General features: G+C 36.1%; 2 protein-coding genes across 15 annotated transcripts in view; one reads left to right on the top strand and one right to left on the bottom strand.

The window, feature by feature from the left end:
• The window catches only part of MED12L (mediator complex subunit 12L), a 370,226-nt gene that overhangs the window by 116,787 nt on the left and 231,423 nt on the right, over nt 1–22,016 (top strand). For 10 of the 14 annotated variants that reach the window (XM_031957753.1, XM_031957757.1, XM_031957758.1 and 7 more), the window contains 5 exons: nt 643–774; nt 2,929–3,055; nt 6,866–7,080; nt 9,072–9,176; nt 10,392–10,568. In XM_031957753.1, the coding sequence (XP_031813613.1) occupies nt 643–774; nt 2,929–3,055; nt 6,866–7,080; nt 9,072–9,176; nt 10,392–10,568 (756 nt within the window). The remainder of the gene's footprint in view (nt 1–642; nt 775–2,928; nt 3,056–6,865; nt 7,081–9,071; nt 9,177–10,391; nt 10,569–22,016) is intronic. The other 4 variants (XM_031957761.1, XM_031957765.1, XM_031957764.1 and 1 more) reach the window with 1 other exon arrangement.
• GPR171 (G protein-coupled receptor 171) lies at nt 13,882–20,591 on the bottom strand. Its single transcript, XM_003766055.4, has 2 exons — nt 20,509–20,591; nt 13,882–15,304 (listed from the first exon to the last, which is right to left on the bottom strand). The coding sequence occupies exon 2, from the start codon at nt 15,246–15,248 to the stop codon at nt 14,286–14,288; it is 963 nt and encodes a 320-aa protein (XP_003766103.1). The 5' UTR covers nt 15,249–15,304; nt 20,509–20,591; the 3' UTR covers nt 13,882–14,285.

The following is a 22,016-nucleotide window of genomic DNA, read 5'->3' as shown; positions in this document are numbered from 1 at the left end:
GATATTGTGGGAAAAGTATTGTCTCCAGGTTAAAATCTCACCTCCGCTGCTTATTATCTGAGTGATCTTGGACAACTCACTTAATCTGTGAGTTTAGTTTCCTCATTTATAAAAATAATTTTGGGGGAGACAGGATTAAATTATTTGCTTACTATCATGTAGTATATAGTGTCTGTGGCTGTATTTGAACTCCCAGCCTGGTTTTCTATCCACTGTCACCTAGCTGAAAGGATTGGACTAGAAGTCCTTTGAGATCCCTTCCAGCACTCTCTTACTATGTTCTTATGGATCTGTTATCTAGCTAAATATAAAATTCAATATGATTCCATTACCATTCTGATGAAATATTTAGATCTTAGAAGACATACGTAACAGGAAAAAAATATCTAAGCTAGTGGGTGTTATTTCTACTGAATCTTATAGACTTATTAGGGGAAAAAATCTTTATAGCTTTATTGACATTTTCTAGATAATATACTTGTATCGATTTTTTTTAATAAGAAAATATGATCCCTTCATATCACAACTAATCATGCTAAGAAAACATGTATTTCTGAAAACCTTAGAAATACTACATGTATTATGTTTTTACTCTCTTTTCTCCATTCATAAAAGCTGCCATTATTCTTTCCTGTTGGGTAGGTGGCTCCAAATGATGAAGCTGTGGTGACTCTGCTGTGTGAGTGGGCTGTGAGCTGTAAAAGGTCTGGGAAACATCGAGCCATGGCCGTAGCCAAGCTTTTGGAGAAGAGGCAGGCTGAAATTGAGGCAGAAGTAAGATTTTTTTTGTTTGTTTTTTTCCACCTAGACTTTTACCATTCTAATTCCAAATGGCTATGTTGGGAACATCAAGATAACATACTCTCACACTTTTTACCTGAAGATGAAAGGGTGGAGAAAGACACTCAACCTAGATCCTCCCTAGTGGCTTTCCTTAATCCCGAGCAAATACTGTGGTCATTATTTCAGATGCAGTAGTTGATGTATGTACAAATACAAAGGTTTTCTATAGATTTTCTACATATCTATGTATATTTTCACATCAGTATCCATTTTAGAATAGTATCAAAGGACCTAGGCAAAGGATATTGCTTTGAGACATTTATATATTTTTTTTATTTGTACATAAAGATTTGAAGGTAAAGACAGTGTGGTATTTATTGTGTTACATCGAACAGAATTTCACAAATACTTGCCTTGTAATGAAGAAATGAGTATGGAATCTAGGGAGTTTGTACCAACACCTTTCTTACTATGTTGCCCATGTAATACCTCAGTGTAATCATATCATAGCAAACTGAATTTGAGGGACATGATTTAAAAATCATGTGATGCTCTACAAAATCAGTTTGGAGCGGGATGTGACTCCATCAAAAGATACATATTGGTGGTTTACGACCTTGAGTATGCATAAGACAACTCAATAATGGACTTATCATATTACCAATCATTTAATTAAATCAATAAATTAAGTCAATTTGCTTATATTAATATAGAACTGATAAAATGTGAAAGGGCAAAAACTTAGAACAAATCTTGTCTAGTTTGTGTGTACATATATACACACATAGACACAAACAAAACTCATATAACATTGTCTTTCATCTATAAGAGTGCTATCTGAAGTTCTTGAATCTTTAGATGTATTCAGGGACTTTTCATAGCTTCCTTTCCAATTTTAAATGAATTATTGTATATTTAAATATTATTTTGGCAGTTCCTCAACCGCATTTTCTTAGAGAGTAGGCAGCATAAGTTGGAAATGAAAAAAAAAGACCAGAAAAATCCAAATGACTAGCCAGGAGTTTTTAGGCTGTTTCTAAGACTAGTTCATTTGAAATTTAGCAGATACTATTTATTTCAACTCAGTGAGGATGCAAAGCAGTTGAATGATAGTCTTAGTGACTTAGGATTTTTTTCCTAAATTAGAACAATGCCAGAAATTCTGGGATCCTATGATAAAATATTTATCTTTTTTTCTTTTCTTTACTAAAAGCAGGTAAGATACTTTATGTACAAATAAAATATAAATTAATAACTCTACCCTATTCCCAGATTCCTGTTCATATTTAGGGACTATAATTAAATCTGAGTCTTTTTTTTCCCTTTCTATAATATGCTTTTATTAAGCAAGCCAAATTTTTTCACACCTCATTAATGTAGAGGAGAGTTGTCAAATTCACTCTGAAACCAAATTAAGATGTAAGTGGGAATAAAATAAAAATATAATATAACATAATGTTAATTAATACTTTTCTAAATTAGTATAGAAGGGTATCAATTTTTTTTTTTTTTTAGTTTGACCCTACTGCTCTAGAGATTATTGGGAAGGGGCAGCTAGGTTGCGTAGTGGATAGAGCATCAGCCCTGAAATCAGAAGGACCTGAGTTCAAATCTGGTCTTAGACACTTAACACTTCCTATTTTGTGACCTGGGCAACTCAATCCCAATTGCCACAGCAAAAAAAAAGGAAGGAAGAAAAAAAAAGAAACAGACAATCTGATTGTTCTCCTCGATCCATTTGTTTGAATTGGTGTGTATATGCTGACTAAAGAATCAAAATAGGAAAAAGGATGGGAGTAGAAAGTAGGAAGTGAACTTACATATCTTAAAATATGAATAAGGAGATTATTGGGAGATAATATAGACATAGCTCTTGTGGTTCTGGGTCATCTACATTGCCAAATTTGATCCATATGAGTGCGTATTGCCCAACTTTCCTGTCTAGTTATTTCTTTGGAGGATTAATCATAATTGAATTAATTATTCACTCTACCCATGGTTTATAAACATATTATTGTGTCCTTAGAGAAACCAGTAATTAAGTATTTGGTACTTCATTTGTGGTATAACATTGTTGGGGGGAAAAGAAGCCAAGCTGCTGTCATTACTTCACTTCAGCAAGCGTGTCCCGTTTTCACTCTCCAGCGTTGTGGTGAATCAGAAGTTTTAGATGAGAAGGAATCTCTTTCTTCAGCCTCTCTTGCTGGGTCCAGCCTGCCTGTATTTCAGAATGTCCTACTTAGATTTTTAGACACCCAAGCTCCCTCACTGTGTAAGTATTTCTTCCTTGAATCAAATTTAGAGGTAAAAGCGTTCAATGCTGTATTGAATTGCCTAATTCTTTCACTTTTTTGTTTCTTATTCATAATTGTCATCTTGAAGTCACATTTATTAAAATACATAGCTTCTCAGTACTGCATGTCCCTAGGGAAGTCATATAACTCTTGTTTACTTCAGTTTCCTCATCTGTAAAATCCACTGGTGAAGGAAATGACAAGCCACTCTAGTGGTCTCAACATGATCAATTTATTAGATTAGCAATAACAGATTGGCTCAATAGCCTCACTCAGTTATCAAAGACTCCAAGGTTGGACTCACTAGCTTTAATATTTTAATAGTTAACTCAGTTGAATAGATGAACCCTTATGACTAAAAAAGATTAAGTGTTTGAGTCCTCTTGCAAAGTGTAGAACCAGACTTCCATATGTCCACCTGCATCCTTCTAGGATATCAGATTTTCTTGAGGCAAGGAATAGAACAGTGGTCAATAGGAAAACTGGATTTCTAAACTTAAAAAATTCCAGGCAAGCTGAATCTAAGTTCAGAAACAGAAAATTGACTTTAGGGAGCTACAAGACAAAATCAATTAACTGTAAATAGGATGCATTTAAAAAAAAAAAGATACAGAATCAATTTAATTTCTGTAGTTGGTTGAGTGACTGCTGTTGCCCTCTGGGTGGGGGTGTCTGAGGCAAGATTCCAACTCAGATTTTCCCAACTCCCAATTCCAGCATTCAGTTCACTATAGAATAGATTGTTTCCTAAAGCACATGGGTAAAGAAGAGCCAGAGAGTTAAAAGGATAGGGAAAAGAAAGGGTGAAAATAGAGAAAGAAAGATGGAATATGAAGAATGGAAAATAAGAGAATGCTGAGGAAAGAAGGGAGTAAACTCTAAAGAAACAAAGTATTAGGGCTTTAGAATGTAGCCAAGATTGCATTCTTTTTATTTGAGCAGATTCATACTTATTGCCATATTGTCTCTGTTGTCCTGATCTCAGAATTCAATTCAACTCCACCAGCAGTAATTAGGCACCTAGATCCTATGTTAGCATTGAGGTTCCTAGATGAAATGGCCTTTGTCCTCAGAGAGCTTACTTTCTGGGGGTGGGGGATGGACGTGAGCTGGGATACACATGGACAATAGATATGAGAGGAATAGAGACAAAGTATTTGAAGTCTTTTAGGACAATTTCAGGGCTGAGAGGAAAGAGATTAATTGTACAGTCTAAAAAGGCAATAGGGGATGAGGTAGATCTGTTTGAGTATGAATACTACTCTGAGGATCCTCTTAGCTTGAAGTGATTTCTAGGACGGTAGCCAAACCACGAGAGTTTGAGCTGGGGCTCATTAATGGATAGGTGTGCATCAGAAGCCTATAGTGGTAAGAGAGGGCTGCAAAACATCAAAAAAAATTAGAAATCAGGATATGGGAGAGGATGGGAATATTCATGGGAATGCAAAGGGTTATTTGGTCATTGTTATTTTTGGCAAAAATAAGTAAATCAAATAGAATGTTTTCTGGTTTATCAAATACTATCTTATTTGAGGCTTATGAGCATCTTGTGAAGGGAGGGTGTTTCACATAGTATTACCACAATATAATGGATAAATCACTTGAGTCATAGAATCTGGCTTTGATGCTCAGCTCTACTGATAACAACTTCTTTAATGTTGGATACATTATTCCATTTTCCTCAGTTCCCTTATCTATTAATTGAGAGAGTTAGATGCTCCCTCCATCCAGAATCCCTTTCTGCCTTAGATCAATGATCCTGTGAACATTTTAAGATGCTTTATAGAGTCTATAGAGCTCCACATCTATATTAATATGACCCTGTATTATACATGAGGAAGATACTGGACCAAGCTCCTTGTCCTATGTTTCAAGAATACTTAGGAGTAGTGAGTGGATTTTGAACTTAAACCTTAAACTTGGTAAATAGTATGGCCAGGTTCAAACCCTGGTCTTTTGTTTTCTTTTCACTGTTATTCCTGCTTTTGAAAAACCCACTTTGAGAAATGGCTTTTTAGAGGTCGTCTTCACCCATGTGATTATCCCAAAGTCCCATATCTAGTGACTTTGAGATAGGTGGGGACACACCTTCCTTTCCCTCCAGAGACATAAGCCATAGGACAGATGTCTTCTATTTGTTTCCTGTCATTTTGAATTTCTCTACGGGAATGAATAATTGTGATGATTTTGCCTCCTGGATACTTCTGTTGTTGGATACACCTGTTGTTGTCAATCCATTTGGTTTTTATGGGGGACAGTCCATGGTTAATAGTGAAAGGAACTGGACCTGAGCTATTATTTTAATGGTTTAGTCTGAGAAGTCCCTGGTTCCATTTTCAGTGGAAGGGGAGGCTGATCCCTGTCACTCTGGGATGAGGGAAATACCATTAATTTTAATAGATTAAAATTGTACTAAGAGAACACCCTGTATTTATTGTTCACTTGTACATGGCACCTTAAGTTTTACAAAGATACTTTTCTACAGAGGTAAAGCATGTAGCATTATTCCCGTCCCTAGTGGGCTCAGTAGTGAATTGATTTGTGCAAAGTCACAAGTCAAATAAGTCCAGCCTAGAACTGCGAGCTCCAAAATTCAGTTCTTTCACCCTAGGACCAGGCTTACAACTCTCTGAGTAAAATCAGTCTTGTTTTTACTGCTTAGATGGGTACAACTGGTCTGAACAACATACAAGTCTACTTTGTCTTTTTATTGCTGTAATTGTTTTTTGATGATAAACTTTCTCTTTATTCTCCTAATGGGTTTCTCCTCTTTACCCCACCCTGTTCATTACCACCATGTCTGTTCACGTGCCCCTTGAAATGAGCTTCCATGCGGAAACCTATTTTTACTGCCTGTTCTGGAGTAGAAGGAGGGACCCATAGACAAGGCTGAGCACTTCTAGCAGGAGGCTACTGCATGGTGGGGATTTTAACTGCTTTTCCCCCCATGGTGTTGTTATGGCTGTATTGCCATAATTTATTCATAAGCTCACTGCTCAGCGATCAGCATATTAAATATTAAATACCATGTCATTTACTGTCAATGTCAATAATAATTAGATCTGGTTGAAGTGTTTGGCAGATAGTGGGGGATGACTTTTGGGGACATAGTCTGAATTTCTGTTTTTATTTTAGGGATCTCTTGGTATGGTGCATCCCTCCATTGGTCTCGATTGGTGATTCACATAGCCATAGCATTTAAGTGACATAACTAATATGTACCCGGAATTTGACTTGAACCCACTAGTTTCTGGACCTCCTCACCTTTTCTTTACTATTGTTAGTGATCATAATAACTCAGACTTATAAAGTACTCTCGTATTGTACAAAAATTGCTGCTTCACAGTATCTATGTGGTGTTGACAGTTCCAGGGTTGTTTACATCTGTTTCATGAGGAAATTTGAGGCATAGAGCTGACTCTGGGTCACTAAGGGAGTGTGAGTATTAAGCCAGGATTTGATTTCAAATCTTCTCACCCTAAGACCAGTCTTCTGGCTATTGTATCATGCTGTATCTCAAGAGGTAGTATTACTGCCTTCCCTTTGGCTAATAAGGGTCCACAGCTATTGGATTTGTGTTGGAGACTCAGAGTGTAAAAGAGAGGTCTCTGAACTCCAAGCCTAATCCATGTTCAGCTCGATCAGGATGCTCATCTCCCTCTTCTCTTAGTGGTGAAATAGAATATTTCTTGGAAGATCCTCTACTGTAGTGACTGGTGTTTGGACAGCAGAAGTGAGTCACCCATTCAGGAGAACTACTGAAATTTTTTTGCTTTGTTTCCCGATAGCTGACCCAAATAGTGAATATGAAAAGATAGAATTCGTGAATCTGGTGCTGCTATTTTGTGAGTTTATCCGGCATGATGTTTTCTCCCATGACGCATACATGTGCACGTTGATATCTCGAGGGGACTTGTCCCTTAGTGCCACGACTCGGCCGCGGTCTCCACCTGGGGAAAATCTGGATGAACATTATTCAAAAGACAACGATGTGAAATTAGAGGTAAGGTTCCAAATATGCCTTCAACCTACTCAGTCAAGCTTCAACTCCACCACCAGGGTTAGGGCGAGCTGGGAAGGCAGAGATGAAGTGTAAAAGTTCTTTTGCCACTTTCTTTTAACTGAATGCTAGAAGCAGAAATCCAAAGTTTGAATGAAACACTACATACCACAAACCATAGAAACTCCTAGGTGATAAATTATATATAGCCTATTTAAAAAAAAGTGATTTTGGATTTTCAAAAATAGCCTTATTTTGCTTTCTATGAATTCAAGCTTTAGCCCTAAAAAAATCAAGAGCATATTCTCAACTTGTAACTTCCTTTTTCTTCCTCTCTCCTCATTGTGCCAGCACTAATTTTCTAACCTTTCAAAACATAAAATAAGATGCAATAGTTTTCCCCTCTTTCATTAAAATGTGATATTTATTTTCCAGGAAATTTTTCCTTCTCTGATATGCAGCCATGTATTTTATGATACATTATGAATAATTGTAAAAGCCCCAAACTTCAGTAACATTGGGATAGGAGAGCCATCGTGATGTCTTACACAGTGCAGATAAATATCCCCACTAGGCTGTATTAGAAAGTAGCCATTCATGTTCTCTGATGTGGGCTAAAGCCTCGAACACTTCCTGTAAAAGGCTACAGCTGTATAAAAGCAAGAACAATAAAATGAAACTGAACTCTGGATTACTTTGAAGACCTAAGTTTGGACCTGGGGAAAAGTTTGCAAAAATACTCCTTTCATGGAAGAAGTGAGGAACTATGGGTGTGGAATATGTCAGATATACTGCCAGATATAATCAGTGCAATTGTTTTTTTTTTTTTGCCATATTTCCTTTTTTTTCCCCCCCATGTTTTCTCATCTTTATCACAAAGATGACTTGATGCATGGGATGTAGGCAGGAAGTTGTTTGGAAATGGAGGGGGAAAAAGGCACCCTTTTTTAAGAAAAAAGAAATCTCATAAACTAGTTCTGATTATATAGACACTTCTCTGCTTATTTTCTGCAATTGACAAAAAAGGGTAGGGATATGCTAAGTGACTGGAGATGGAGAACTTTTAGTGATAAGTCTCTAGAAATTATATTTCTTGCCAATATTATACCTGTCAGACATAAAATTTTCTTTTTAAGAAAAGTTTGCACATTTTATTATGTTTACATTTATTTTTAAAAATGTTTTGCTGATGCTTTACATACATACTGATATATATAAATATGGATATTATGTATATGTATGTATCTGTATAGTACTACTTTCATTTCCCAATACTCATCTTCTTTCTCCCTTATTACTTGTCAAACCCACCCTTGCAACAAAGAAAAACAATTAAAAAAGAAAAATAAAAACCCACATCTGTAACATTCCACACCCATAGATACTAGCTCTCTTTTGAGCTCCTTTTGAGGAGGTAAAAGTGCTTTGTCATTAATCCTCCACAAACAAGATTGACCAGTGAATATTAATGAAGATATTAAGATTCAAAAAGAGGATTTTGTTTTCTATCACGACGAGATACCCATTTACAAGGGACATGATTTTTTTTTTTAATTATAGATAGGTTCCCTTTCCCCCTAATTTGTCTAGCATGCTTATATGTAAAGAATTAATGCTTTTTGAAATGTTTTCTAAACTTCCTTATACTTTTGGTTGTTAAAAATCTTTCTATTAAGAAAAACAAAATGACTGAAGAGGTGATTAGAAATAGCCAATAGTAAGAAATTTAAGGCCATTTTCTTTTCCAGAGAATATTTTCAAATCTCCCAATGCACTTTGTGACAAAGTTTAGAAATACCGTGGGGCAAGATATCAAATTTTTCAAGCAAAAAAAAAAAATCATCATTTTTCTGCATTTTTTTTTCAGGGCCATGGGGGTGGGTGGAGGAGATTGAAGCTTGCATTTTCAAGAATACCATCATATTTTATAGCTTCTGTTTGTGAATAAGTACACACAGTTTACATTGTGATTTTCTTTCTCTGACTGCTATCAGGAACATAACATTATGGAACATATGGGCATTGACTCAGGAACCGCTAATATTTTTGATGACGTAGACAAGAGTGACTTTAAAACTGACTTTGGTTCAGAATTTCCAGTAGGTTCCACTTTTCCATTCTCTTGACTCAATTCCCCCCGACTTGTCTCCATCTTCTTGTTGCTTGTTACATGCCCCAGAGTGATTTTGTGCTTGTTCTATGAATATTCTCCTGTCTTTGCCTCTGATAGTGTCACTAATGTATCAGTTCCTGTCTTTCATTTTGTGTCTCTTGCCTCTGACCGCATCAGAGCAGCTGAGAGATCATTATAGATAGACCTTTCACTTCATCTCTCCACCATCATCATCACTCGTTATCCTATCAGAACAGTGTAAGTGTAACAGCAATCCTGCACAGTCTTTGTTAATCCATTTTCAGCTTCTGGATAATACCTTTTCCTGATTCTGGTCTGTTGGTTTTCTATCTTGCTGTTTTCTTTCCAGATGTTTTCTCTCCATAAATCTCAATTAGTACTTCTTAGCATAAACCAGGTGGTTTATTTCATGACTATCAAATAATTTCCCTAAAACAATTATTTATACATTTAATTTGTATTTAGAGGGGCAGAATTGACTTGAGTTCAAGATTTGTCCCTGTTACATACCCTTTTTTGTGATTCTGGACAAGTCATTTAACTTGCCAATGCTCTTAGATTAACTCTGTCAGTTACACATGATTTACCGATCTATATTGATGGAGATACTTTCTATAAAAGAGAGATCTATAACAATAAAATGACAAGTTCCAAACTTTTCCCATTGCCCATCTCCCCTCCAAAAAGAACTATACAACATGTCCAAATAATCGGACATCTTTTTTGCTTCTGGTTCTCTTGAGTTTTTAATATCTAATTACCATTACATATAGCTGTATGATAATCTCTTCATTTCTAAAATGGGATTAACATCTGTCTACTGCCTTCTTGACAGCAGATTTGTCAAGATGAATGAACTTGGGGCAGCTAGGTGGTGGAGTAGATAGAGCACCAGCCCTCGAGTCAGGAGAACCTGAGTTCAAATGTGGTCTCAGACACTTAACACTTCCTAGCTGTGTGACCCTGGGCAAATCACTTTACCCCAATTGCTTCAAAAAAAAAAAAAAAAAAGAATGAATTTATGTCTATTTAGCATTTTGTGTCCAAGGGACCTCCTAAAGAAAAGGTATTATTGAAGCATGTGTCATGCTTTTAAATAGAGATAATGGTATATATGATTAAAATCTTGACATTTTGATTTTTCATTTACAATCTTCAATATTTGTTTTACATGACTTAGATTTTTTCTCCTATGCCTGGAGAGTCCTGTGAGAATGCCAACTCATCTTTAGACCGAAGAATTTCAGTGAATAGTGAGAAGATGGTGAAAAGAGAAAAACAGAGGGAATTAATATTCCCATCCAATTATGACCTCCTCCGGCACCTGCAATACGCCACACATTTCCCTATACCTCTGGTAAGTGAATGATTATAGTTGGAAATGGAAGGGAAATTACCTTTGGCGGAAGATAACTGGTGCATTTTTTAAAATATGATATTCTAATTTCGGTTAGGAAAAGTAGCATCCATATTCTTCCTTAATGCTTAGCTCTAATCAAAATGAATCGAATGCAGTATTGGATGTTTGTTTTCAAGAACACTTGTTATATTGAGCTGGAATTTTATTTTGGTGGAATTCTCTAAATTTATTGCAAATCTGAGACCGATTAGCCACTGTAGTTGTAGATGCTGGGGAACTAGAGCCGTTTAAAGTATTATTTCCAGAACTTATTTTGGAATCATTGAAAAGAATTGTCCTTTTTTTTTTTTTTTTTTTTTTTTTGTTGTTGTTGTTGTTGTTGTTGTTGTTGTTGTTCTGATGGAGTGTGGAAATTTGTTCTTTTGAATATTATTAATAATGAAAGTGTTGGGAAGATTGATTTTAATTCTCAGTCACTAATTTGTGTTTGTTAATTTTTGCTTTGATTTTTGTAAATGAATTTATGTGGACGATCACTTTTGTAGATCTATAATATAACCATGGAGTGGATAAAATATAGAAAGGTATTGTGTAACAGAAGAGTTTTATTGGCTTGAAAGTAGAAAATCAGTGGTGGAAGATGGGAATGAAGGAATAAAATCGGTTGTGTATGGATTAAGAGCCAAATGCCAGAAAATTTGTGTGGGAATTTTGAGAGTGTGGTTTTGGCCTCCTCACTTGCATCTTAATGATAACCCATGGGAAAGTGTTTAATGGCATCACCTAGTGTTAAGATAATAAGTAAAAATGTATTCCTTCTTGAAGTGGAAATGGAGAATTCTGTCAGTCTATTAAATGAATCATAAATATGGTTAATGATTTAGCCTTCCCATTCTTGTCCACCTGAAATTTTCTGCCTAAAGTTGCATCCCAGAGAAACTGACTGGCAAATAATGAGTAAGTAGAATTGCTGAAGAGTCCAGAAGTCAAATTGATCCAAAAACTTTTGTGGTTCTCTAGCTGTTAGTGCTTTCTCTGTCCTCCAGATTGCTTTGCATTTATTTTGGATGTAATTATATTGTATTAAAGTGCAGATCTGACTATGCTGTTGCCTCAGTAAATTTCTATGGCTCTTTTGCCTTTCAAATGTAAACCGTCTTTGGCATTTCAAACTTTGTCTTTTCAGTATTCAGCATTTCAAACATAAAATAATACATTATTTCCCCTCCACCCCCACACTCTATGGTAATGTTAAAAAAGGCCACTCGGTGTTCCTCACATCTGATCACTGTATCTTTGATTGTCCTTCATGCCTAGAATGTACTTCTTCCTCACCTGACTTCTTTCCAGCTTAAATTCAAATATTTCCTTCTGCAGGAGGTCTTTCTTCCCCACTTCCACCCCCAGCTGCTATTGTTCTTTTCTCTTAGATTCTTTGTGACTATGTGTGTATATTTTGTATATAATATACACATACATATATACATATGCTGTTTCCCCAAGCACAGTATTTACGGACAAGGGATTGTTTTGCTTTTTATTTCTACACTAAAGCTCAGCTCAGTTATCAGCACATAGTAAATACTTAAGTATTGATTGATTGATTGGTTGACATGAACTGTCTTTGATAGAATAAGATAATATTTGGGACAACTAAATGGTATGATGTGGTTTATGATCCAGTCTTAGCCATGAAATTATTATGTGAATTTAAGCAGATCGCTTAATTTTGTTACATCTTGGCTCTCTTCACTATAAAATCTGTATCATAATAGCTGCCACAGCTACCACACAAGGTTGTGGTGATTATATGAAAGATTTAGGTATTTGAAAAAATATTGGATTCTTATGCAGATTTTTAAAGAAAAAATTAATGTTGTCTTATGTTATTTATTATTTATATAAACATTTAAGAAATGGCTGTAAGAGAGAGAAAGAGAGAGAGAGAGAGAGATGTGCCTACATGTGTTCTCCACATAGATAACACACTAACAACCCTTAAAAGAAACAAATCTGTTTAATTACTGTAATCTTCTTTTCTTCAGACTTAACATTATAACCCTTCAGTTTTTCCCATCTCCTTCCTTATACCCCCTGCTTTTAATCCACCTACCCATTTCTGTGTTCTTCTAATTTTGATGTTATCGCTTAACTCCTTCCCTTTTTGGATGTGGAAGTGGTCTACAGTAGTCAACAGAAGAGTCTTATATTAAAGAATGCTGGATTTGGATTTAACAAGTCTGGGCTCAAATCTCTGCCCTGTTGTTTTTCTCCCTTTGTGATCTTAAGCATTTTAGTCAATTTTTCTGGTTGTTAGTTTTCTCTCTATAAAATGAGGATATAGGACAAGATGATCTCTAAGGTGCTTTCCAGTTCCAAATTTTATCCCAGAAAGTGTTTTGTGTGACAAGGAAAATGGGAGTACCAAAACACCAATAGAAACTTGTTCTTTTACTTTAAATACCAATATCTTCCCACTTCTCAATGTACTGTTTAGGAATACCATATGGTTTGCCACATCTGCGTATACTGAACTACTTCCCAATGGTAGGATTCTGTCGTTTGTACCATATTCTGTGGAATAAGACTTTTCTACTACTGGACAAACACAACCACTCCTGGCCCTATTTTTAGGAACCAGTTTCACAAAATTGAGTATCTCTTTCTTGTAATGTTATTGTAGTATTTTAAAGTTTAAGATTTTCAGATTAAGATAAGTAATTTAATATTATTATAGATTTTAAGATTTTACTACAGTGTTAAGTTTTGTGGTGATGTTATATTTGATAGCATTGTATGATTTCTTTGGCTTATAAGACCATAAATCTAGCTTTAGGACCCTTTGAGGTTATCAGATCTAATTGCTTTATTTTACAAATGAAGAAATGAGGCTCAGAGAGATTAAGTAAATCCCCTAAGATCCTGCAGAAAGTTTATGTCTGACACAGGATTTTAATCCAGGTGCTCTGATGGCAGAGCATTGTACCATTTTCACTTATAGCAAATAGCAAAGTTATATGTTATTAAAATTGGATAAACTTTATTTGCAGAATTTATATTCAGGTAGAATATAATCAAATAAGACTATTAAAAATCAAATTACTATTATCTGTTTCAAAATTGTTTTCTTTAAGATTTTTGTAGAAATATACAGGAAATTCTGAAAATTGCCCCATAGTCAGGGAAGTTTTTTAACTGCTGTTATTGGAACAATGGGTTGAAAAACCAACCACTGGTGGTTTGTAGATAATACTGGAACTATTTGGATCGGTTACTTAGGGTCTCTTATGAGTCTGTTGACACTAGACAGTTTTATTGAGACTATTCTGGTCACTCTAAACAAGATGGTAATTCCAGGAGCCTTTAAAACTGTTCTATATACTGTCAGTTTCCAGCTGATTCACTGAGTCTGTTTTATAAACCTCATTTAGATGCCAAGGGTATTGCTTTGTTTTGCATCTGTTATTCCACACAACTTGCTGGGTTTTTGTATAAATATTTTGGTTAAGGTGTATCAGCAATCATAAGCTGGTTTTCTTTTATTACAGGCAATGTCTGAAGACCAAGAGAATCTCATTTGTTTGATTTGGTATTGCTACTGACCCGTGGCCAAAGTTAACACCAGTGAAATGGTTTTGACAGTCAAATGCCTTTTATTCCTTCCCAAATTGATTTTTCAGTCGGTATTTGTGAGAACTCTGTAAAGTGGTTCCCTTATAATTTGCTTGCACGCCTTGGGTTTTCTTGGTGCACATTTGTCTCCCTTTGTGACGCAAATGTCTCAGTCACTTTTAACCGGAATGCTTTAGAGAGTTTATAATATAGAATAGGGTCGAAACAGAGGTTTGATACTGCTAACAATAAAGTTGCCTCCTTAGCTTTAAAGAGTGAGATCTTGGTTGGGCAGTCTGTTATGACATTGCTTTGACTGAGAGTGTAGGGGATCCTAACAATGTGGTAAGGAACAAAACAGATAATGTAGCTTCCAGTTACTAGCAATATATGGACCAGAGCCCGTTTCACATTTGCGTAGTTCTCACTGTCTTTTTTTCGGTACAGCTGTCGGATGACAAGGCAGTTGGATATTAAAATGATTGCTGAGAAGTTTAGGAATATTGCCACACATATGAAATTAGTAAATACGTGCCAGTTCTTCCCAAACTCTTTTTTGAATTCTATGCAGCCCACTATCGGCTTCTCTTCGATGTTATCGATGGGAATCACCATGTTGGGTACCATTATCAGGAGAACCATCAGCCAAACCACTATCGAGATCATTTTGGCAAAGCCGGGCTCTTGTATCCTGTAAATTTTGCAGCTGTGTGTCAATTGGAGACAGCGATCCATGCTGACAAAGGCTAAAAATATAATCGATAAGTACATGTTGATGTAGATTAAGCAGGCGGTCACTTGGCAGTGGAAAATCTTTAACTTCCATGGGGCCACCCCTAAGTCGACAATAATTTTCACTGGCAGTGCTAGAGTGAGCAAGAAATCTGCTGTGAGCAAGTTAATTAAGTATATGCTCACACACTTGGGGTTTGCATCTTTCTGAGTGAATGCCCAGACTGCAAAACAGCTCCCGATAATTCCAACGAGGAAGATCAAATAGAAAAAATATGTGAATGGCTCCAAATCTTTGTAGATCATGCAAATGGTAGAGCTGTTGGAATGCATTTTGTTTGTGAAAAGGCAAAGACTCGAGGTTCCCAGAAAGTCTCGGGAGAGAAGCTCTGCAAGTAGATTTAAGAAAATCACAAGTTAGAAAAGCTGGTGAGATGGGGTCTTGGAGTACAAGACTTGTAGCAAAAGAGAATCCCTTGAATCCCTTCCCATATGATCTGACTAGAGCACATGGTAGAGAACTTGGGATCCCAACAATGTTTTTGGATGTTGTCCAAGATCATGACATCTTGCTTGTCTATGCTGTCACACTGGTTTTTCCTCCCACCTGTACACACATATGTAAACATACTCCTTTACATTTTTGTAAGCATTGCTAACTAGGGAAGTGTGTTTGAAGAGGCGAAAAAGACACTGAAATTCTCCGAAACGTAGAGGAAATGAGTCTCAAATGATTTGGTTTGTGGCTAAAAAATACATTTTGTAAAGCTTTGGGGTTTTTGCATTTCTGAGACCTTTAGTAGGTTAAAGATGGAAGGAAGAGCTCATAGCATAGTGAATTTAGACCTGGAAGGGAACATGGGAAGTCACGTTATCTAGCCCTGTCTCCTTATTTATGTAGAAACCAAGGCCTAGGGAAGTCATCTTCACATATCCACAAACCCACAGGGTAATATGTGGCAATACTGGGACAAATGATCACATGATGCTTTATACTGATTAAAAAACTAGCATATTTTCACATGTTAAAATCCTTCTCTTTGCATGGAGAAATATTCTGCCCACGCCTATTAGCTTCTGGCATGTGAATCTTTAATTATTTATTGTGGGCTGCTATCATCACAGAATTGCTTCTACTTTGAAGAAGCAGAAACTGGAATATTTCCTCATCTGCAAAATAGGGGGAGAGGAGGATGCACTATGGTTTCTAAAGTTACGAAATTGGATTTTGTGATTATGGGGATACCTCTGCTAAACTCAGAATTATTTAATAGATTAAAACACAAGAATATTTCTTGTATCAGGTCCTCTTGATTTAGATTCTTTCAATACTGAATAATTTATATATTTCAATTTTTATAAGAAGAGAAGTCATTGATTTAGAATTCAGAGTCCTTAAACGCGCCATTTTATAGTTGAGGAAACAGGTTTAGAGTGGTTAAGTGACTTTTGGTCCATTGGAAGGTAGACATCTTCAGGGGAGGGGCCTTGTTCTCTTATTTACTCAATGTTCAGCAGAGACTGGCTGATGTGTTGATATTGATATTGATCTAGTTTATACAGATAGAGAAAGATAAGTAGATAGTTAATAATTGTTTTCAGGGATGGATTGATATGGGAAATTGCATATGCCTAAGTGAATTAAATTTAACTGAAATTTATTGAGTTCTTACAGTACACAAGATATTCAGTGTTCTTGAAGAACTTAAGTGCTATTAAGGATAATAAAGATAAATTAATCCAAGAAAATTTCAGGAAGGACAGAATTCTAATAACTGGAGTAGAATAAGGGTTCAAAAATCTAGGAGAGTTTCAGCAAGAAGATGTCACTTAATCTTGTGAGAGGTGGGGAGAGAAAAGGGAGATAATTTAGGGCAGTGGGGTGGAGATGTACAGAATGGCTATGTATGAATGCTTAAAGGGGAAGAGATGGAACATTGAATTTATTTAACAGTGAAAAGTCCAATAATGGTAAAAAGAGAAAAAGAGTTGAGAGGTCCCTCTGAAGTCTAAATCAATTATCTTCATCTTATAAAAACTGAAATTTCTAAATTATTATTATTAGTAGGTCAAGAGGACCTACTTCAGAAAATATTGTGTTGGTAGAGAATAATGAGGCTAGGCTGAGGAAATTCTCCCTACTATTACTAAAGGCCCAGAGAAAAACATATTACTCTATATGAAATGGACGAGTAGGAGTTGATGAAATTTTATGTTTTTGTGCATGTAATGAATGCATAAAATTTCATGTAAATTTAAAGTTTCCATGTAAATGAAATAATAGATCTGGATATTTTGAATGCAACTTATTTCCAACCTTCTCAATCTTACACCCCTCTCTCAGACATTATGGGTTTCCCATGATGTGTTTCCTCACTTCTTATTTTTTAATCTTTTTCCAAATTGACTCTTAAAGTAGTGGCCTGAGACTGTTGGGCCTTTGCCTTTGGTAGAACCCACAATGGAAACCCCAGCCTATTAAATATGCCTTTTTGGTTCCATGTAATTGAAACAGTCAGTATATGTCAGAAGTACGGCTTAAAACCAGTTCTTTCTTATTCTAAGGACAGCCTTCTTTCCGCTACTTTATTAAGCTGGCAGAGAATTTACCAATTTGACATTGGGAGGAGGAATTTTCTCCCTGGGGAACTCCTTGCACTGATAAAATCAAAAGGCTGAACATCCCACGCTCCCAAATTGTTCTGTGAACAGTTAAGATGGGAGGCAGTATCCCCTGTGTGATGATAGACGAGTAAGTCCTTTTCCTTCTTTGAGAAGCCACTGCTCCCTCTTTATATAAAATCGAATTCTCATTCTACCTTCCTCAGGATATTGTTAGGAGGAAAGCTCTTTACAAGGTTTAAAGCCCTGTGAGATTATGAGGTGCTCTGGTTCCTATTTTTATTTCCCCATTGTGCATCCTCCCTTTGGGATAATTTTGACCTTCTCACCCCGAGGGACATGCCATGTGACCACATATCCTTCTGTGCTTTTGCCTCCATTTATTGAAATCCTAAGGATCAGTTTCAAGCCAAACTTTTCCCAGAAGTCTTCACTGACCACCTTAGCCCTCACTGATGTGCCCAGGTCTGGACACCTAATGGCCTTGGCCATCTGGACCATATCATTTAGCACATGATTAGGGAATTAGAATCCCCACTTCCTTTCACCAACACAAATCAAGGGCTGCTTCCCAGGAGTCCTGTCTTTCCCTATTTGACAGAGTCTCACTCTCTTGAAATTTCTTTGTGTAATTTTATTTGCTTATGTGTGTTCATGGTCTGCCCTTCTGCTCCCTCTCCCCCCCCCCCTGGTATAAATAATAATAGACATTTACATAATGTTTTGAAATTTGCAAAATGCTTTAAATGTATTATTCCCCATTGATCTATACCAGTGACTCTCATTGACTATATTCTCAGTTTTACAGATAAGGAAATAATTTCCTTATCTGTAAAACTAAGAGAGTTTGAGGCAGTTAGATTGTCAGTTAGAGTGCCAAGCTTAGAGTCAGTTGAAATGTGACCTTATATGCTTATTAGCTATGTGACCCTAAGCAGGTCATTCACTTTTATCTCCTCTGTTTCCTCATCTATAAAATGGGGATAATAATTGTACCTATCTCCCAGGATTATTGTAATGATCAGATGAGACAATAATGATAAAAGTGCTTACTAAATAGTAAGCACTAGATATATACTTATTTCTTTCCTTCTGTTCCCCCCCCCCCCCCCACAAATACCCAACTTGGCGTCTCACAGCTAGTGAGATATTTGAGCCCAGGGTTTCTCAAGAATGAAATAAACAACTTATATACTACCACAGACAATTGCACATAAGCTTCCATGAGGAGTTTATATTCCTGATTTGTGATCTTTATATTTATGAGCCATGGTACAATGCCTGGCCAATAGTTAATGGATTTTGTCCTGTACTGTTCTATTTTTTTTTTTTTTAATGCAGGTTAGTCTTTTCTAACAAATAATTTCTCGTATTTTTATTTCCCTTATTTTCTGTGTATCCCCTGACCACTCCCCGCCCCCATTTGATGGTAGTTACTTCATATACATCCATTGGTTAATTATATAGAAAACACTTGTTCAACCATAGTCGTTGAGGAATGGGGCTGGAGTTAGCCTGGCCATTTGGTACCTGTATCATTGTGGATAAATCATTTAACTCTGAACTCTGAGTAAAAATGAGAGGGCTGGGCTTTCTGAACCCCCAGGCTCATTCTACCCTACAACCTCATCCTAGGACCTTGACACATAATGTTTAAAAAAAGCAGGGGAGGAAAGGAGATTTAGTCAGTGAACATATCTTGTCTGCCATTTACAGAGTGACCTAGAAGCAAGTTACTTTTCTTCCGGGCCTTAATTTACTTTGAGTATCTCTGAGTTGAACTCAATTGAGTTAATATTTTCATGCAATTTTTTTATACCAAGCATGGAATAGCAATAGTGTGTGTAAAGACACAGCTTACTTAAAACATAAATGAGACTGAACATTAAATAATCTTTCCAATTCTCAAGACATTTTTGGTCTTTGCTGGTTGAAGCATTTTTTTTTTTTTTTACTGTATCCTTTCTCATATTTCTTTTTCCTTTTGATGTATTGCTTTTTTCCCAACTGTGACTAATGGGACAATTTATTTTACATGATAGCACATGTATAAACTATATCAAATTGCCTACCATTTTTGGAAGAGGGGAGGAAAGGAAGGAGAAAAATTTGGAATTTAAAAATTTGGTAAAAAAAAAAAAGTGAATGCTCAGAATTTTCTTACATATAATTGGGGAAATTATTATTAAAAAAACATTTCAGGATTTCTTGCTATTCAGAATTATCATGATCAAAACGTTTTAGTAGCATTATGGGTATTTAAAACACTGTTAAGTCAAGTGAGAATATAAGGAACACTGAAAAGGAATTCTAGTTTTCTTTCAGCCCACTCATTGTTACCTTTTTTATAGAAGCTTTCCTGTTCACTGTCCATTATTAAAAAGCCCCCAGGGACACTGATACAAAACTCACTGAAGAATTTTATTGAAATGAATCATAGCAGTGTTTGAGGAGAGGAGCCATTTTTGGAGCACTTCACCCAGATGTGAAGGCCAAGAACTTTAGGTTTTCTCTGGCTTCAGGGCAGAGAATTTAAAAAATCAAAGGGTTGAATGCTTTGACCCTTCTAGCTAGCTTGCTTGTCCTTATAAGTATGGGAAAAAAACAAAACAACAACTTTATATTTAAGAGAGAAATGGAGTCATGAAGGAGAGAAGAATTGTCTTATGGCATAGATTCAGAGTTCTAAGAGACTTTAGAGGTCATTTTTAATTGACTTCCTCAAGTTTACACCTATAATGAACTAGAAAGATGGTAGGTAGTTGAAACCAGGTTCTCTAATTTCAAATCAAGCTCCTTCCTTAATGTGCTGCCCCAAGTCTTTCTGGAGGAGCTTGGTACAATAATGTAGCTGTTTCCAAATAAAACCTAGAATATGCTGGATACTTCTACCCTCCTGTGCTTTGGATATAGAAAAACCACACATTTCTTTTCTATAGAAAGAGCATATTAAAAATCTTTTATAACATACCTGGAGTGATTGTTTCTGCTCTGTTTTTCTGGCTTAACTTCAAGGAACATAGAGAGATGATCTGCTGGCCCCAGCCAGTAACCTCCCCATTGTTGGTCTGCAACAAGTGCTAATCTTTTCCTTTCCTATCTGTGTGGTTTTTAAAAGTCTTAAATCTGACGTAGATGAAACCGGTGGTATGCAAATAGCTGAACTGTAAGAAAGTCACACAGTTGAATGTGTTTTGTGTAGAAACTCGGATCTGGTGGCTCTTTCAGAGAAGAAAGTTCATGCTTTTCTTAATAGCCTTAAGCTTTTGGTAAGCACCCACAAGATGTTTTTGGCTGCCATGATGTATCAAGTCAACATTTAGAATTTAAAGGAATTATCATGTTAATGATACAAAGTGATGAAGTGTAAAGTTATTCCTTTCTCTGAATAGATATAGTTGCCCATCCAGATTCACTAAAGTTGTAGCTCATGGTTGTGTTGACATTTAACAGTTTTCTACCAGGAGCATGCTCAGTGTAAACTTATGGCTCCTTCTTCATTAGGAGGTTTGGCTCAGATGTTTGAGCTTACAGTGTCCCAAACAAACAAACAAAAAAATGTCTACCACTGGGCAAATTGTTAAACACCTTGTGATTTACTAATAGATAGGATGAAGACTAAAGTTGAGGATTAAATAGATATACTACTTGGTTTGGGTAAAGAAAGGGGCTAAGAGGTTTCTTACAGGCAGTCAGCAAACAGCTACTATTTGTAAGGTATTGTGGCAATATATATTTCCTTATGTAATATATACATATATATATGAACCTAATAAATATAATTTCCATATAGGATAAAGTTCACTGATCTATGTTCTTCCATACATAATTCTAGTGCAATAGAAACTTCTTAAAGTAAGATGTCTGTTTCTTTTTATCTTTACATCCTGTGGGATTGGCATTGCACACAGTAGATATTTAGTAAATCATGACCACTAGATGAAGCAATAGAGAAGGTGTTGGACTTAATGTTCTGAAGACCTTAGTTCAGATCTTTCCTCAGATATTTACTGTGTGACATTAACCTTTTCCAGTCTCACTTTCCAGTTATATAAACTGGGGATAATAGTGCCAGCCTTACCCTCTGTTCTCATCTGTGTGATCTTGGATAAGTCCTTAACTTCCCTAGGGCTTAGTTTCTTCCATAAAATGAGGCAATTGGACTAGATGGCCTCTGGGGTCTCGATCTGTGGTCCATTTCCTTGTCTTTGTTGTGGAATATAGAATAGTGGTTATATGAGGTCAGCTCCCTAATGTCTCCTTGAGTTGGAGAGCAAATGCTAATCTGCATCAGTGGGAGTAATTTCCTCATTGGGAGCCAGCCGGTACCACTAAAACCACATTTCTGGCTCAAAATGAAAAAAAATCAATGTAATAAAGTCAGCTCATCTTTCTTAATGGCAGATTACTTTGAAACTTTAGGATGGTGATTAGCTAGTCTTCTATATCTCTTCTTTTTTTCCTGTTATCAACTGGCTG

Source organism: Sarcophilus harrisii, chromosome 3 (assembly GCF_902635505.1).
Source record: "Sarcophilus harrisii chromosome 3, mSarHar1.11, whole genome shotgun sequence".
Lineage (NCBI taxonomy): Eukaryota > Metazoa > Chordata > Mammalia > Dasyuromorphia > Dasyuridae > Sarcophilus > Sarcophilus harrisii.
Note: the sequence above shows the minus strand (reverse complement) of the source record. Positions and strands in the feature narration are given on the sequence as shown.

Coding starts and splice junctions, on each gene's coding strand:
- GPR171 (XM_003766055.4), bottom strand. CDS start 15,248: ATGCATTCCAACAGCTCTACCATTTGCATGATCTACAAAGATTTGGAG.